Genomic DNA, 18275 nt, shown 5'->3' with positions numbered 1-18275 from the left:
TGCAGTAGTGCACGGTTGGCAGCGACACTGACGGTGTAGGCTAAGGTAGCCTTTCCAGCGCGCAGCAGACCTGATATCACGGCACAGGAGGATCGGATTCGATCCATCCATCGACTGGAGGTCCATACAAGTAGGAGTACGTACGTACGTACAGTACGCACAGAGGATGGTACAGTAGGACTGTATTTGTTTGTCGTTGGTTGACACGTTGGCAATCGATAAGACAGGGAGTACGGGAGCTGTGGAGCAGCCCCTGGCACATGCGAAGAGGAAGATGAGCAGGGACCTGCGTGTCGCGACCCTGCCTGCCCGGCGCCCGCGCCGCTGCAGTGCTACGTCCGCAACAGCAACCATGAAGGCTTAGCGCCAGTAACCACGGCCCGAGCTCGGCGCCAGTAACCATGGCGTGGCGTCGAGCTGCATGTCAAATAACCGTCATGTCAGTGTCGAGCCAAAGAGCTCGGCGGCAGCAACGATGATGTCGAGCTAAGGGTATATATTTTAAAATCTTAAATCCAGAGATATATTTGTGATTTTTTTTATAAAAAATGACTAAAAAATAAAAAAATCGGACGAACCGGCAAGCCTGATGCACTGTTCCTCATGTGGCAAAAATCGGACGAGCTCGGCGGGGTGCGCAACGCGACAAACATGATGCACTGTTCCTTCTACGGACCCCTACCGTACCACAACGGAGTAGTATTCTGCCCTTTACGGTGGATTCGGAACTGACATGGCACGTGAGCTGGCTCGGCAATTTTATTGCACAAATCGATTTCTTGAAAGTCGCCCATATAGAACTTACTTAGTTTAGACAGATCCTTTATGGTTGAGTACAAAAAGAGAAGAAAATGTTGAGTGAGAAGGTAAGATTTTTATTTCTTACAAAATGGCAGCTAGATGCTAATGGTACCCCCTATAGTTCTTTACTTCTTTGGCATTCAGGAGTCAACCTTGGTGATTATTTTGTTAGACGAAGGAAACCCCTTCTTTTTGAAAGCATATAATAAACAACATACAGTGCTGATCATGACTTCTTCCAAGCCGCCATTGAACTTAAATTTCCTTCGTTTCTGGATGAATTGATCTCGTTACACCTGCATCCTTAGTTGGAACATTCTGGATGCAAGCGCGCAATTCTCTACATTCTATACTTTTGGAGTGTGGAATTGGTTTGATCTTCACTAAGTCTATTGAAAATGTTTATGTAATATTAAGGAATAAAGAAATTGACATGATATTCCATTAGTTAACACAGGATCTCTTGATGTTGCAACCAAAATCACAAATTACAATTTGCAAAACAAATGGTTGTCTTGATTTACAATAATTTGCAAATCAGATAGCCTCTCTTGATGTTGCATCCAACCGACAAATATTCCATTAAAAAATGCAAAAAGAATTGCTGTCTTGATTTACAAATAATTTGCACATCAAAACGGGCGCTCTTGATGTTCCGACCAAAAGGGGGAAAACATTATACTTTGCTGTACATCGAATAGTGCTAATGACCGGCATACACATGACAGGACAAGTAAAAAAATTGTTATCAACCTCTGAGGCTAGGGGCAGTATATCTTATCTGCACTTCTGATTTCTGAAGTTACTGAATCTGCAATTCAATCTCTAAGGTTCTGTATTTCGAAGTTCTAGTTCCTGTGTCATTGCAGATAACATCTACGTGATGGTGAAGACGTCAATGAAGCGAACCCTGTGCCATTGATTTCTGACCCTCCTGAAGCTACCAACGAAAAGAGCAGGTGTCGGATTCAGTTCCCACTCCAAGATCACCAAGGGATAGGTGTTTGTACTGAGTAATTGAGCAATGAGCATACCGAAAAATGATGCATGAGGATTGCAGTGCTCCCACACACCATCTGGTAAGCAGATCTCATCTGTATTAACATTTAGAAGGAGAAATAGTAAGCAAAAATTTCAACCCAAAGCTTCAAATCAATAACAAAAAGAGCGTACTCACATGGTTAAACTAAGAACAGTTTCTAACACATGCAAATGACAGGCCATCCAGTAAAACAGTAGGCCACTGGGACCATATCCAATAGAACAGACTATCCTCATGACTCATCCTATCGGATATGGTTGAAGCTGTTGAACATTGGGTGTGGGAAGCTGGGCGTTTCAGGGGCTCCAAAAACGTTCCAGAACCGTGCATCCATCAGGCTCTGCAGTTTCACCATGCAAGAACTATATAAATGTTCACACTAGCATGGCATGTTAACTGGTGTGAAGAATTCACCTGAGCCATGAAAAGAACACGAGAGGTATGGCCAGTAAGTTCAGCCATCTTCACCATCGAAAGCATATAAGTTTGTTTACAATAATGTGATGTTTATGACTTCTTCCAAGCCGCCATGGAACTTTCCTTCGGTTCTGAATGAATTGATCTCGTTACACCTGCAAGTGCATCCTAAGTTGGAACATTCTGGAAGGAAGCCCGCAATTCTCTACATTCTATACTTTTGGGGCATGGAAATTGGTTTTGATCTTTTCAGACTATTGAAAGTGTTCATAAAGGAAACTTAAATGAAAAATGACATGATATTCCATTATCTGACACAGGCTCTCTTGATGTTGCAACCAAAATGGCAAATTATAAAGGGCGTACTCAGTGCAAAGAGCTCCCGCTCTGTGCGGCGTCTGGGGAAGGGTGTCAGTGGCAAGCCTTACCTTCGCTTGTGCAATGCGAGGAGACCGCGACTCAAACCCGGGACCTTCCGGTCACAGGCTAGACTCTACCGCTTGCACCAGGCCCGCCCTTTAAAATGGCAAATTATAATTTGCAAAATTAATGGTTGTCTTGATTTACAACCGACAAATATTCCATTAATTTGCAAATCTGATAGGTTCTCTTGATGTTGCATCCAACCAACAAATATTCCATTAAAAATTGCAAAAAGAATTGCTGTCTTGATTTACAATAATTGGCACATCAAATAGGCGCTCTTGATGTTCAATCGAAACAAGGAAAACATTATACTTTGTACAGAGTGTTACTGTTAATGACCAGCATACACAACACAGGACAAGTAACATAATTGCTATCAACCTCGGGGCAGTATATATCTTATCTGCACTTCTGATTTCTGAAGTCACCGACTCTGCAATTCAATCTCTAAGACTCTGCATTTCGAGGTTCTGGTTCCAGTATCATTGCAGATTCTACTTGATGAAGACGACGTCTATGAAGCGAACCCTATGTCATTGATTTCTGACCCTCCTGAAAGCTACCAACGGAAAGAGCATGTGTCAATTCAGTTCCTAAGTTACCACTCCAAGATCACCAAGAGATAGTGCTTGTACTGAGAGAAATTGAACAATGAGCATACCGAAAAATGATGCATTAGGACTGCAGTGCTCCCTCATGCCACCTGCTTAAGCCATGGTAGCCAGATCTCATCTGCTTTATAAAGAGAAATAGTAAGCAAAAAAAATCAACCCAAAAGTTTCAAATCAATAACAAAAAGAGCGTAGTCACATGATTAAACTAAGAACAGTTTCTAACACATACCAATGACAGGCCATCCAGTATAAACAATAGGCCGCTGGAACCATATCCAATAGAAGTGACTATCCTCCTGACTCATCCTATCGGATATGGTTGAGGCTGTTGAACATCCCAGTGTGGGAAGCTTTGGCTGCAGGCTTGGGCGTTTCAGGGGCTCCAAAAACGTTCCAGAACCGGAGGGTCTCATCTGCAGCAGCTGACGCTACTGTGCATCCATCAGGACTCTGCAGTTTCACCATGCAAGAACTATATAAGCAATGTTCACACTAGCATGTACTCAATGCAGATATTATTTCTTTTTTCGCGACTATGCCATGGCACAAATGCAGATAGTATCTGTTAACTGGTGTGAAGAATTCACCTGAGCCATGAAAAGGACCCGAGAGGTATGGCCAGTAAGTTCAGCCATCTTCACCATCGATGGGTACTTCCACAAAGTCAGTTGGTTCTGTGTGAATCCATGTGAACTCAGCAGCTCCCTCTCATTCTTGTTCCAGAGAAGAGCGCACACCTGTGATCCGGTGTCAACTGAGTTCAGGCACGCACCAGTGTGTGTGTTCCAGAACTTGATGCACCGATCGCTGCCACCACCGCCAGTGGCAAGCAAGTTGCTCTGGAACGGGCACCACGCGAGTGCCTTCACAGCGGCCATGTGGTCCTCGAGCCTATGCAGCCACTGGTTGCGGCCAGCAGATGGCATGGATGATGCCATCGACACATCCCAAATGTGCAGAAGGTTGTCGTTGCCTCCGCTGGCCAGCTGCTGCCCTGATACAGACCACTTGAGCCCGCACACCTCCTGGCTGTGCCCCTCGTACGTCTGCACAACGTGGTCTCTAATCCTCACGTCATTGTTCACAATCTTGCCATCCATGCCACCTGTGGTCAGGATGCTGTTGTTCCATGCCAGTGAACCTACCCTTGCCTCATGTACACCTCTGAGTGTTCTCAACTGCATAGAAAGAACGATTTAATTCAGCAACAGAGAACGTGCATTACAGTTTTTGGACGAAGCAGGAGAATGACGTACCAGTCGGTTGGAGCTGGTGTCCCAGAGCTGGACGTCAGACGAGTTGAGCCCAACGGCGATGTGCCGACCATCAGGAGCCCAGCTAACGCTGGTAATAGGACCGCTGTCCTCATCGATGGTCACAAGCTCAGATGTGGATCCGCTCGATGCATCCCACAGGTACAGTGTGTCTCCCAGAGCAATGGACAGCACGTTGTTGCTCCCCCAGTCAAGCAGGTTGAGGTAGTAGTCATCAACAAGCTCTGGTGCGTCTAGGGTCCTCTCGGCAGACTGCACATTTTGATTCAACCGCATCAGTGATCCACCACCATTCTCCCATCCCATTACATCCGTTGCATAAGATGGCCAGAAGCAGAATCAGAAGATCTATTGCACATACCTGGGGAATGTGGCGCCGCTGCTTGGCCGGCTTGGCCTGCAGGTTGGAGGAAGCCGCGTCGGCGAAAGATACGTTCTCGGGCTCCGGCGGCTTGTTCCTGAAGGAGAGGATCCGTGTCCGGTTGTTGAGCAGCTTCTCCGCGAGCAGCCTCCGGTACGCCTCCTTGGACGGGGACGCCGCCGCGTTCTCCTTGTCCTTCCTGGGCTCAGTGAGCAGGTAGTGTGCCATGTCCATGTCCATCGCCGATCTGTCCGGGATGAACCTGTCGCCCTGCAGGACAAAAACAGGAGGAGAACCAGCCAGCCAAGCTTGGTGCTCAGGCAAACCATCGAACACCCACCCCTTACTCGATCCAGTAGCAAGAGCAAGGGACTCACGTAGCACTTGGCCGACGGGTTACGGCATCCCGAGCCCAGCGATGGCATGTAGGGGCGGGAGACCGCCTCCTGCAGCGGCGGCCGGGGCGCGGCGGCGCGGCTCTTCTCCAAGGAGATCGAGTGGGAGCCTGCGTCCATGGTTAGAGCAAACAAAAGAACAGGGCAAGCACAACAGAGAAGTAACAACAGCGGAAGCGATGAAATTAAACGCTAACTAAATAATGTATTAGGTCTTTAACAACTAAATAATATCAGGTTAGAATCAAGCACAAAATATGATGGTGTAATAATCAAACAAGAAGATTAACAGCGGGAAAAAAAGACGGAGAACTTCGAGGGCTTTTGATGAACGAGGCGAGAAGTGCGCGTGTCTCGACTCCCCGCGAGCGCTTGAGATCGTCGAGGGGAGGCGAGGAGAGTGAGCGAATGAGAGAGAATTGCTGCTTTGCTTTGTGGGTTTAGGGATCGGCCGCGAATGATATTTGTAGCAAGAGGAGTGAAGAGGGGAACGCCCGCCGCACCTCACGGCCAAGGCCAACGGCTAGTACGCCGAGGAGGCCAGGGGAGGAGAAAGTAGCCGTTGCGGGCTCTAGGGCTGGATGGTGCGAGGCTCTACCCTCGTGGCGGCGTGGACGGCTCCGGTCCAGCCCGTTAGGGTCTCCGCGTTTGGGCCCGATCGTGGGGTGGCAATAGCCCGGATCTCGAGGTTTTTTTTTAGAAGTCTCGATGTTTTTTTTAGCAACAGAAGTCTCGATGTTTTTTTTAGCAACAGAAGTCTCGATGTTGTTGTTGTTGGATCTTGATCGGGGGAGTCGAGACATGCTTGCTGTACGGCAGCGTCATTGCGTCAGTTATTTGGGCAAAATAACACGTTCCTTGTACGAGACTGAATGGACTTGCCTGGCATTATACGTGTGTTATCACCACGCTGTGACTTGTGTCGAGGTTTCCAACCATGCTTGTATTGCCCTTCTCTCTTTTTTTTTTCGCGATTCCCCTGACTGCGGGCCGGAGCGACTACAAGTAGTGATGATAAAGACAGGATGGCGTGTCCAAGTCCAACTTTCAAGCATGGAATCGGAAAACAATTGGCTCATATCAGACAATCCTGGAGCTGCGGACAAAATTTTAATATGTACTACAAATAACAAAACGTGTTTAACTCGAAGTACCAAACCATCCATGTCTCCGGTTTATTTCACCTGGATACCCATCACTAGCATAGGCATTCCAACTCAGAGGTGATTAATCTTTCAGTGTACTTCACCTGTATCCATCTCAAGGGTTGGCATTGGCCTTCAGAGGCGATTAATTCAACCTGCCACCCTTGGAATCGACCTCCCCAGTTCGCACAAGTTTAATACTAGAACTTTCGAATTTCACTCATTTTCAACTTCCAGCTTAATCTGCCTCCTATTGCTAGTTAAATTTGCCACTGTAATACAGCTCTGCAAAACGATCAGAATGCTAGTTTAGTAAACCAATTGTAGTTACGTATTCATCGGCAAGCATTTACAGCTCCAGAAAAACATATGAACCCCAGAATCAGTGTACCACATGGTTAGAACAGGCTGTTTAGCACGAATGGTGCCATGAACAAATTCAAGGATGGCCATAAGATCCATCACCAAAGTCACAAAGCTAAGCGCAGACGCAGCTTTGGCAGTTGAGCTCCATCACTCTGTTTCTCCTGTTTTCTGAAAGGTGTTCCCTCCCTCTTGAAGATGGATTTGATATGGGCTACAGGGTGTTTCTCTTGAACATTCTGTTGGGTGAGGTGTTCATTTGCATTCAAAGTTCAAAAGAGACAAGGTATGTTCCTGAAACATATATTCAGAGAGTCCTCGTTTAGACAGTCTGTGCCTAGCACATATATTGTATGGGAAATAATAAGAACTCCAGAAATGTCAACCGCAAATAACTACTGTCTACTGGATCAAAGTGTACAAAGTACAAAGACATGCAAGCATAACATGATTAAAGTGTACAAAGTACAAAGACATGCAAACATGACATGATTATTAGGTTCTATGCAGTGATGCAAGGTTATGACTCCCTTTGCACTGTCCAGTGTTCCGGGTAGTTGGACTTGTCCTTTCAGTTTCTGAAAGCACACTACAGCATAATTTCCGTAAAATACGGAGGAACGGAGAAGGCATGACTTGCATTTCCCAACTTCCTATGGCATGAATAACAGCAAAGATGCCAAGTTCAAAGAGTGTGAGTTTTCCATCTTTCTCGTGGCCATTCTTAATGATGATGATCTGAAATCTGATAGCCCTTCACTTTGACCTCTTCTAAGAATGTTGAAGAGAAACTTTTAGGAAATGATTGGTGTTGATATAAACATATTCTGCTATCTGTTGATCAATTTTACGTGGCAACCAAATTTCCATACTACTACGGTACTGCCCACATGCCAATTACATTTTGCCTTTTACTATGACGTTGTATATATATTACTAGCAGCACACTCAAACTACTTCACAAGGATGGTTTTCAGCAGCTAGTTTCTGAACAGCGTGTTTGCTGTCTGGTCTGTCAAAATAATCTTGGTATTGTTCTCTTCTCTTTACTTTCAGTTTTTCGTACTTTTGGCAGGATGCAAATGCTAAATTGAATCTGCCGTCTTGTTTATAACAACCTGAAGAAACAATATATGTATCTAAAGAATGAAGTTTTGCTTACATTATGAATTACTGTCTTTGAGATTTAAACATACTACCTTTTCAACTATTGGACTTGTACTGCATTGTTTAGAAGATTTCAAGAAGGTAAAGGGCACTTTGGTCATTGTCAATACTTGTACTAGTCTGTGTTCTGCTGATTAAATTGTTGAGCTTGGTAGTTGAAGCACAAACTAGCAAGATTAATATTTTTAGGAGTAGGGCGCAAATAAAGACGCAAGGCAGTTTGTTGGGTCCTAAGGAAGCAAAAAGGCTTCCTGTCTCATCCATGTGCTAATAAAACTCCACACGGAAAAGATAAGAGAGAAACAGATTGCCGAGCTTAAACCTTGAGTACTCTCTTCCTCTCAAACAATCAAACCAACTAAGCCAGCTGCAATCTTCTCTGCCTAATCAACTCCGTCGTTGTTTCATACAGGTTGAGTCATCTTTTCCCTCAATTCATGGGTATCAGCTAATAATTTTTGTCTATTTCAGATCCTCTAGAATGTCTATTTCAGATCCTCTAGCATGCTACTTCTATGTTTCTTAATCAGTTTTGTCTCCTGCCTTTGCTTCTTCCTAAATGTTTTGCTACTTTAGATACTTATATGGTGCATATAGTTCCTAAATGCTGTATTTTTTTTTTAATCTTGAGTGAAGGTAACCAGGGCCAAAATGATTGCTGGGGGAGGCTATTTTGATGGTTCTCATGATCATATTCTCATGGAAGGATCAATGATCCATGATTCTTCCCAATCTTCCATCTATGACAATACAGATGTTGAACAGCAGAACTTCAGACTTGCGCCCTTTATCATAGAAGATCACTCCAATCCAGCCAACCTTACCTCTGAGCCTGCAAGGGTGATCGAGCAAATTCAACACCAGCTTGGGATTGACATGGAGCAGGACCATAGTGATCACATGATCCAAGAAGTTCCTCCAGCAGAAACTGCAAATTTGGTTCCTGCTGTCTATGGTGTCCAAGATCATATCCTCAGCCACCAGGTAGAAGGTCCACATAACATAACTGTGGAACAACAGGTCCTGGACTATGACCCTGCATCATATCGAAATGGCACTTACGCAGCTGCACATGATCTTCTAAATTCTCTACAGATCCAAAGGTGCAGTTTGATTCCTGAATTTCCTTTGACAGAACATATCTTCGGTGATCCAGCACCGAACATGGTCAACCATTTGGACATTACCAATGACCTTCAAGGAGTAGTAATTCATGAAAGTGGAATGATGTTCAGCGATTCAACTCTACCATTAGGTTATCATGCTACTCAATCTCATATGTTGAAGGATCTCTATCATTCACTACCACAAAACTATGGGTTATTTACCAGTGATGATGAGAGAGATGGGATGGTCGAGGTAGCAGGGGTCTCAGGAAATATTTTCCAGGAGATAGATGGGAGGCAGTTTGACAGACCAATACTGGGGAGTAGAAGACAGAAAGGTGGATTTGGCAAGGGCAAGGGAAAAGCTAACTTTGCAACTGAAAGAGAGAGGAGGGAGCAGCTAAATGTGAAGTATGGGGCTTTAAGATCACTGTTCCCAAACCCTACTAAGGTTTGTATAACTTATCTTTCCACGCACAAATTCCTTAATTGTTTCTCTCATTACAGAAAACTCAATTTCCACAGTTGCATGGATTTCTAGAACATTTAGTAAGTTCTATTCGTACAGGATGTAATGGAATATGTATTCAGATAGTTTTCCCTAGGAAAAATAAAATTGAAACAAATGTGTGTATGATAAAAAAAAACTTTATTAAAGATGGATTTGTCGTTAGCAAGCTCTTATAAAGTGGTATTAGTTCAAGTATGTGGAGGAAGGCGATATGGAATTTTTGCATGTATTTAGTGGACAGATGCACGTAGATTGATCTTTAGTATCAGCATCCAACAAAACAGAATGAAATTATAAAATATGCGAGATAAGAGAATTTCCATTCCAGAAACTGATCAGCACAATGCAATATTGTTTTCCTTCCCTAAATCTACATTTATTGTACTCCTAGTGAATAAGATGCTATGAATTCTGAATTGCTGTAAAACTATTCTCCAGAATGACAGGGCCTCTATAGTTGGAGATGCCATTGACTACATCAATGAGCTTAATAGAACAGTGAAAGAACTGAAGATCCTACTGGAAAAGAAGAGGAACGGCACTGACAGGAGGAAGATACTGAAGTTGGATGATGAAGCAGCTGATGATGGGGAAAGCTCTTCAATGCAGCCAGTGAGTGATGATCAAAACAATCAGATGAATGGGACTATAAGGAGCACTTGGGTTCAAAGGAGGTCCAAGGAGTGCGACGTTGATGTCCGCATAGTTGATGATGAAATAAATATCAAGTTCACTGAGAAGAAGAGAGCCAACTCTTTGCTTTGTGCTGCAAAGGTTCTAGAGGAGTTTCGTCTTGAGCTCATCCATGTTGTTGGCGGAATCATTGGAGACCACCATATATTCATGTTCAATACAAAGGTAACGAACAAATTTTCTTAAACGAAAGTAGGTTCCTGATCCTTTTCCCTGTGTCTGTAGCACAGACATTAGTTATAATACTTCATATCTTGATACTGCAGATACCTAAGGGCTCTTCGGTGTACGCATGCGCGGTGGCTAAGAAGCTCCTTGAAGCTGTGGAGATAAAGAAGCAGGCTCTTAATATCTTCAACTAGTCATACCCATCATAATGTTTATTCAGACAACTTAGCATGCTGGTCTGCTCTTTAGCATCTAATAAGGTGCTTACTTATCAGAATTCAGAGAGTGACCACATTGACAAGACTTCTTTGATGACTGCTGCAAACTTTCTTGATAGCTTGTTCGTGCTGAACTTCTTGTCTTCTTTTCTGTACACTTTAACAGTCATGTTGGAATATGTGGTGCTTCTGATTTGCCGGCATTGCCACTCAATACTTTATTATGTTTAATTCCTTTTCTGAACTTAGATAGCAGATCGATTCCACTACCCAACTTACATATGTCAGGTTCAGGTCCAGTGAATGTGTTTCTTTCACAGGAAATGCTACATCTTGATTCTATAAAAAGCTGTTATATACCCAATAATATGATCCGTGTGAAATTTGTCTTGGAGTTATGACACAGAATTGTGGTAGGAATTGTTACTGCATGCTGGCTGGGATGAGATCCTTACCGCACTATACACAGGACAATCGGTGTGGGTTTCTCCTACAGGCACAGAGTCCATCACGCTCACGATACTTATGACGTCTGGAGATCTAAACGAGTTACCTGAATTCCGGGGGAATCAATCAATCGAATAGTAAGCAAAACAACAAAAGGATACAAGGATTGGAATCAATTTGGCCAGCCGCATCCATACTAGTCAAGATTGCCCTGTTTGCAGAGGCCGACGAACTGGAGCAGGACTGCAGGTGTAGTAGCTGATCTGAACATAAATAATCATTCCACTCCGCCCTTGTACCTGATCTCGCAGATCTCCAGTGCAGTGTGCAGCCGCAGTTTGCTGCCCTAGTCATCTGGCATGCTGCATGGTCTTTAATGTGGCGGAGTTGCTGAATCCTCACGCATAAGGCCAACGTTTAAACTACCCACATTAGTCACATACTTAGCGCCCCTTTGGAACGCAGGATTTTCATAGGCATGTAGAAATTTTACAGGATTCAATTCAATTTTATAGGAAAAACACAGGTTTTTAGGAAATTTTCCTACGTTCCCAAGGGACCTTATAGATAATAAAACAACAACAACAACAACATAAAATGCATAATCTAGATGATATTTGGTATTCGCGTTAAATTTTACAGCAAACTTGATGAAAACATAAAAATGATTAGAAAATTACCTAACTGATGGTGATTTGGTTCGTCCTTGCCTCCTGTATCTTCAGCAGAATAGTCACTGAACTTGAATTAACACACAAAAGTTGGACACTTAAAAGAAATCAGAGATGCAATTTTCACAAAAGACAATTAATTAATGATTAAATGATCCGATTCAACCAATTCAGTTTGTGCAAGTCTACAAAAGTTCGGCATAAATATATAATCGATTTCAATTTGTGCAACTGAAATAGAGATGAAGAAGTATGATATGCCATGGACTCATGGGGATTGCCACTTGCCAGATTGGGAGAGACTTCAGAAGGCATAAACAAAAAAGTAAATCGATACAAGCAGCTGCAGTGCGCCAATCACAAACCCTAATGTGCTTTTCGAGTTTGTGTGTGACGGCCAGCCGCCTAACCCATATGAGATTAGTAGCACTCACCACTGACCAGCAGCACTCCAAGCCGCCAATGCCGGTCGGCGGCTGCCCGGCTGCACAAGCACGGCGCGCGCCACGTGCTGCCACGCGCGCAGGAGCGGCTGTACGCCTGCAGCATCACCCGATTTGTTCGCACCACTGCTTGCCCCTCGATTTGGCCGAGCTAGCGCTAGGATTTCATGGTGTGGATGTGGAGGGAGGAAGCAGCCGAGGGAAGAGGGATGACGACACGCAGGCGCATACCAGGTGCGCGAGAGGAGAGGCGAAAATTGGTCCGTAACCGTTTCGGACAAGGACTCCTCTGCGAGTCGGATGAGAGCTGGAGGGCTTAAGTGTAAGAGCCACAGGCATCCGATCTTCGGGATACTTAAACTTTTACTATTATCATGGATGGCGACTTCTGAGACACGTTTAGTTTTGGTGCTAAGTTTTTAGCATGGAAAAGAGAAAAATGATATATATTTGTCACTTTTGATCGTGTGACACGTTCGATTTGCTGTCCAGTTTGCATCCGAGTCAGCAGATCGATATAAAATGACCGTCCTGCCCCTGACGTTTGTATCACCCCGAGCCAGGTACTGTGCTTGTGAGCCGATCGGTGGACTCGCTCGTGCGCTGTTCTGTGAACTCGCGTTGCTGAGAGTGGTTCACGTGAGCCAAGCCCAAAAGAGGGGTTCAAGCCACTTGTATCTGGGTCCCACCGTAGTGACGTGGCGTGCTCCTATTGGATGAAGTAACGTGGCCACTAACAACCCTGAAGGACTCAGTCGGCGTCCTCATCCACTCCCATCCATTCGCTGCGCCTCGGAAGAGAGAGGGAAAGAAACAGAGAGCGAGAGAGGGGAGAGAGAGAGAGAAGAGAGAGAGGAGGCAGAGAGAAGGGGGAAGCAGGGAAGAAGAAGGGCACCGGTGGAGCAGGGCACCGGGCGGCGGCAGAGGTGCAGGGCCGTCTGGGCGGCGGCGATGCTTGGTGGAGTCACGGCGAGGTCGGCAGGAACAGAGCAGAGAGAAGAAGGAAGAGGAGGGATGGAGGGAGAGAGAGAGGGAGCGCGGAGCAGAGGATGGGGAGGAGGGAGCAGGGCAGCGCGACGGTGTTCGGTGGTGGCCTCGGCGGCTCGGTACTGCGACGACAGCGGCCGAGCTGCGTCGGCAGCCAGCGTGAGCGCGGCGGTGCTCGGCCTCGGGCGGAGCTGGCTGGGTAGCGGGGCTCCAGCGCGGCGACCTTGGTGCGGAGAGTTCGGGAGCGGCTCCGACCACGTCGGGCGCCGGCTCGAGCTTGAACCTCCGACCTTCTTCTTTTCCTTCCCTCCGATGATCCTCGACAGCGACCATGGCCGGCCTATTTATAGCCAGAGTAGGTCGGTTCGGCAGGGAAATATCTTGGCGGCAAGGGAGCGTTGCCGGCAGCCATGGTTGAGCTGTCGACGGAAATCTCAGAGCGGATGAGATCGACCGCGGAAGACGACGACGGACAGAGGCGGTTCGTGGGAAATATGTTTCGCGTGCAGCCGTGTTTCGCGTGCTCGAGGAGGAAGACGTCGTCCGCGGAGACGACACGGTGCGTACGCGGATCGCAGGGGCAGGGCAGTCATTTTACATCGGCATGTTAGACTCGGATTCGAGCTGGAAATCGGACTGTATTGTTTTTTTCTCTCTCATGCTAAAATATGTTAAAAGTGTAGCGCCAAATCTAAAGATGCGAAGTCGCCGGTCACCATCGGTAATAATAGTAAAAAGTTAAATATCCTTCGATCTTTAGTTGGAAGGAGCAAACTTCTCCAATTCCACTGCGAGCGACGGCATTCGGCTGATTGCCCGCCGTCTCCTGAGGTTGCCATGTCGTCGTTCAGCCCATGGGCGGGCCTCCCTTCAGAGCTCCTCCTCTTCATCAGTAATGACTGCGGCCTCCTGTTCGAATTCTATTGTCGCCTCTGTGGCGTCTACACCGCGTGGCGCGCCGCCCTCCCGCCACCCATCCCTTCGCTCATCACCGTCGTCATCTCACCCGACGCTCCTCCACGCGACCTCATCCCCAACAGTTACGTCCCGTACCACTCGAGGGAGCGCCCGGTGCAGCTATCCGCCCTGTTCCTCCCGGCGGACTGCTCGTTCCATCTCGCCACGCTCCCCATACTCGGCGAATGCGTCGGCTCCAGCAACGGCTAGCTGGCTATCACCAACGACATGCTGGAGATCTTCCTCCTGAACCCTCTCGACGGCGGCAAATAGATCCCTCTCCTTCCGCTCAGGAATGACCGGAAGCCAGTACCTAAGGTCGTGTTTGCGCCGCATCCGACGCCCGATGACTACATCACCGTGGCGATCTACGACCTGCGCAGGCTCGCCTACACCAAGACGCGGGACATGAAATGGATGATTATTGACGTCAACATGGAGAAGACGGACAGGCTTGTCGACCTGGCCTACGATACCGACGCCGACAAGGTGTACTGCGTCACCGCGTGTGGGGACGTGCACGTTCTCCACATCCCCCAGGGCCGGCGACGGAGGCCTATTGTCGAACCCTTGCAGGTCGAGCGCACCTACCTCCCGTTCAAGTCGGCCGCCATCTACACCACGCCCTATGACACTACGTCCAAGTTCACCGGCATAAAAAAAGATCTTTTTTTTCGATGGAGGCGTGTACCATGTGTGGCGGAACACCACCAACGCCGTCTCTTGGCCCGTTTTGGGAGGCGGTCGATTTCGCATGGAAAAAGATGAGGTCTTCATCCTCGAGTATGACCCCCGGGCGCCTATCATGCTGGGACGTGGCTAAGGATCTGGGAGGCTGCGTAGTGTTCATCGGCAAGAACAACCCCGAGGTGCTGCGGCCAGAGGATGCGCCGGGGTGAGCCCCGACTGCGTGTACTGTATGGATGAGTGGTCTAGGAATGAGCTTATGGTGTTCGACATGGCCACATGAACCTCCACACTGCATCCCTCTCAGCTAAAGTACTGAATCCCTCATGCAGACCAGCCTACTGGTATTTTTTGGATGAGAATATTATGAGCATCAGGGACAATGGAAGGAAATGATGCATAAGTGGAGAGGATTGTGGGCCAGTAATGAAGAATCAGAAAGTGCATTAGGGCTGGACAGAAGATTCATTAAGGGCCTGTTTGGAACGCGGGAAAATTCTCCTGTTCCTGTGTTTTTCCTATGAAATTGAACTGATTCCTGTGAAATTCCTGTGCGATTCCTGTAAAATTCCTGCGTTCCAAACAAGCCCTAAGGTTCTTATGCATTCCTGTGTACTGTATGAGGAGGGTCATGACCTTTATGTTCCAAATTATTATGCATTATGAAATGCTTGGTCTCTTTGCAATGGTAGCCTAGCCTCCCTAAAACTCCTTGCTAGCAGAAGAGCTGATTTGGTTCAACCAGGCTGAGAGGAAGATAGCACAAGGAACCAAAGACATATTTAGTTGTTCCAAGTTACCATCAGTTTGAGTAAACACTTTTTTACTTATTTATCATGTAAATTTGAGTCATTTGGTATGAAATGTTGTGTATGCTTTTGATTATGTTGGCTGTAGCATGGTGTCGACGAACATGTGAGTTTGGGAAGATATTTTGCTGGTAAAAAGCCGTTACCAAAGAAATTTCTGTCTATTATTGGGTCTTTTAACAGGTCACAATGTTAGAAGAGTTATGTGGGTGTTAGAAGTGTGATGTAAGGTGCTACAACTTATAAACCCTATGGATCTCAGGTGAGTTGGTGTAGGTGAGCCTAAATAATTAACGAGGGGGATGTGCCTGAAGTGGAAGCAGACATCTACTGTGCTACTTGTCTACATCGCTCTAAAAAGACTTCAAATATCTATGGAAAGGTAAATCCACTAAACATTAAAAAATTATGTTACTGTTGTTTCGAGAACCTGTCTTTTCAAAATAAGTAAATTGCACGGCCGGTCCTTAAAGTATTGGGCTGATTTTGTCTGGGTCCCCAAACTATGAAATTACACTCTTGACTCCTCAATCTACTTAATTCGGTCCATCTAGGTTCTAAACAGCCTAGGCGGTGTCAAGCAGCCCACATGGCTGCCCACGTATGCAGGGGAGGCACGTGAGGCACACGTGACCCTCGGCAGCTGCTGGCTTTTTAGCAAGAAGGCCCCTGGACGATCTCATCTTCTCCCACTCACTCCTTTCCTTCCTCTCGGACCTTGATGAAAGGGGGAAAAGGAGCGGAGCATGGCGACGCCGGCGACTGGTGTTGTTCATAGAGGCGACACTGGCAGAGAGCGAGTACGACCCGACAGCCGCCCCTTGAGGGCCCTCTAGGCGTGGGCGGTGGGGGAGATGGCTGCCGAATCGAGCTCGGTGGCGGCAACCAGGAGGCAGGGTGATGAGCCACGACTGATTACGTGCCCAAAGTGTCATCGTCATAAGGTAGTAAAGTGTCATTCGAAGCAGCCGTGGTCCTTGGATCATATCTTCACCTGCCCAGATCACAATGTAAGTTAGGTTTGCCAGTTTGAGTTCATTCCAAATCTGAGTATTAGAGTCCAAGTTTTTAGTATGTGTGCTTTGTTTGTTTGATGAACCTGCAGAAGGATGGAACTGGTTGCCCATTTTTCCTTTGGGAGGCAGGATACATCAACCACTTGGAGATAGAAGCAGCAAAAGAAAAGGTAGCTGGGATGCAATCTGATGAAGTTACTGAGAGCCTTTTGGAGAAGAATGTCGACCTGGGAAATGGAGATGCCACAGCTGTTGAGGTAGAGCTTAGAACTTTGATCAATATAGGATATGATATTGCAGGGCTCTTGAAATGCATTCTCTGTATGTGCTTGATAATTGTAGTTGTGCAACTGCTGCTGGTGTTTGTTCAGATGAAGAAGTGAATGGTGAATGTGAAGTAGGTTTAGGGAGTAGGAATGCTTTTGTTTATGTGTGAACTTGTAATATTTCTATGTAAGAACTGGTAATGCTTTATGGTATTGATCATGTATGTTATCTGACTACAATTTATGGTATTTGTTACTGCAATTTCTGAAGAACACATTTCACTTATGCAAACTACATTGTGATGCATAGCAACCAAAGTTGTACATCCAATCATGAAGTTGTACATCTAGTCATGAAGTTTGTAGCTAAGACAATGGCATTGCATCACATGCATACAACCATCTACACTTGGACAGCTATAGTTTAGTGTAGGCATCCCTATACAAGATGTCTAGACTTTGGGCATGCATACTAGTGTTTATGCATTACAAAAGATGTTGCTATCCACAAAAGCAACTATACTGCTACCCTATTCCATGTTGCTATCAACAAAAGACAACTATATCGCTTTTCTATTGCAGTCACAAAAGTCAGGTTGGCATGTGATGAGGACATGACACCCATGCATATGACTATGTTTAGCGCATGGGATGGAGGGAAAGGAGTCCAGCAAGGGTGTCCAAGTCAAGAAGGAGGCCCGAGGCTAATTTGGTTTGAGTCCCTATGGTGGAGGCCCAAAGCAACTCAAGTTCGAGTCTACCTCGGAATCCAGGACGAGTCTGCCTTAAACTGGTCACCCAGGACGCATCCGGACTCCGTTTTTTATGATCCATATATGGTTGGAAAGCTAATTTGATAAGGAAGCCAATCCAAGTGGTCTCACATCAAAAAGCCCTTTAGAATCAACAGGAATCGTCGAAACAAGTCAGCGTCCAAAATCTGCCAGAGTGCTGCGCCACCGTCTTTTGGTCTGTTGGACCATGTATCGTGTTTGGGCCCATTAGGGGGCACGTCTAGGGTAGGCGATGACCCTAAGACCTTTATAATCATACGCCACTGCCATCTTTAGGTTTTGAGTTTTGCTTAGATTATTCTATCTAGAATAGTTTTACCGTTTATCGGTTTGTGAGACCCCAACTTCGTGAGATAATCATTCATCTGCAATTTGGTTACGTTCTTTCTTGTTCTTGCTTGTGTTCTTCGTTGCATAGGCAGAGATTAGCCTTCTTGGTGAGGTCAACCTAGTCCGTGACTTGACTGATAACCAGAGGAGCTATAGTGCTAAGATTG

General features: G+C 46.1%; 2 protein-coding genes across 11 annotated transcripts; one reads left to right on the top strand and one right to left on the bottom strand.

Moving 5' to 3' along the window:
* Positions 1 to 2865: 2865 nt before the first annotated feature.
* On the bottom strand, positions 2866 to 13984 carry LOC136467530 (cell division cycle 20.2, cofactor of APC complex-like). 10 transcript variants are annotated; one of them, XM_066466266.1, is made up of 10 exons: positions 11829 to 13983; positions 11346 to 11570; positions 11157 to 11254; positions 5313 to 7132; positions 4936 to 5205; positions 4557 to 4826; positions 3888 to 4478; positions 3530 to 3750; positions 3348 to 3418; positions 2866 to 3245 (listed from the first exon to the last, which is right to left on the bottom strand). In XM_066466266.1, exons 4-8 carry the CDS (start codon positions 5448 to 5450, stop codon positions 3607 to 3609), a joined length of 1413 nt encoding a protein of 470 aa, XP_066322363.1. In that variant the 5' UTR covers positions 5451 to 7132; positions 11157 to 11254; positions 11346 to 11570; positions 11829 to 13983; the 3' UTR covers positions 2866 to 3245; positions 3348 to 3418; positions 3530 to 3606. The 10 variants fall into 10 exon arrangements, with proteins under 10 accessions (XP_066322363.1, XP_066322369.1, XP_066322362.1 ...); XM_066466272.1 differs by having other exon boundaries at positions 11448 to 11570; XM_066466265.1 differs by having other exon boundaries at positions 11157 to 11570; positions 11829 to 11889; positions 12254 to 13983.
* LOC136467531 (transcription factor EAT1-like) lies at positions 7129 to 11157 on the top strand. The gene is made up of 3 exons (XM_066466275.1): positions 7129 to 9562; positions 10061 to 10480; positions 10582 to 11157. The coding sequence occupies exons 1-3, from the start codon at positions 8657 to 8659 to the stop codon at positions 10675 to 10677; spliced, it is 1422 nt and encodes a 473-aa protein (XP_066322372.1). The 5' UTR covers positions 7129 to 8656; the 3' UTR covers positions 10678 to 11157.
* Positions 13985 to 18275: the final 4291 nt, after the last annotated feature.

Source organism: Miscanthus floridulus, chromosome 7 (genome assembly GCF_019320115.1).
Source record: "Miscanthus floridulus cultivar M001 chromosome 7, ASM1932011v1, whole genome shotgun sequence".
NCBI lineage: Eukaryota > Viridiplantae > Streptophyta > Magnoliopsida > Poales > Poaceae > Miscanthus > Miscanthus floridulus.
The sequence above is the reverse complement of the archived record's forward strand: the minus strand, read 5'-3'. Positions and strand labels throughout refer to the sequence as shown.

Coding starts and splice junctions, on each gene's coding strand:
- LOC136467530 (XM_066466271.1), bottom strand. CDS start 5,450: ATGGACGCAGGCTCCCACTCGATCTCCTTGGAGAAGAGCCGCGCCGCC. Junction 5,206..5,312: donor ACCCGTCGGCCAAGTGCTAC/GTGAGTCCCTTG, acceptor TTTGTCCTGCAG/GGCGACAGGTTCATCCCGGA. Junction 3,751..3,887: donor GGGTCCTTTTCATGGCTCAG/GTGAATTCTTCA, acceptor GTGAAACTGCAG/AGTCCTGATGGATGCACAGT.
- LOC136467531 (XM_066466275.1), top strand. CDS start 8,657: ATGATTGCTGGGGGAGGCTATTTTGATGGTTCTCATGATCATATTCTC. Junction 9,563..10,060: donor TGTTCCCAAACCCTACTAAG/GTTTGTATAACT, acceptor ACTATTCTCCAG/AATGACAGGGCCTCTATAGT. Junction 10,481..10,581: donor TATTCATGTTCAATACAAAG/GTAACGAACAAA, acceptor TTGATACTGCAG/ATACCTAAGGGCTCTTCGGT.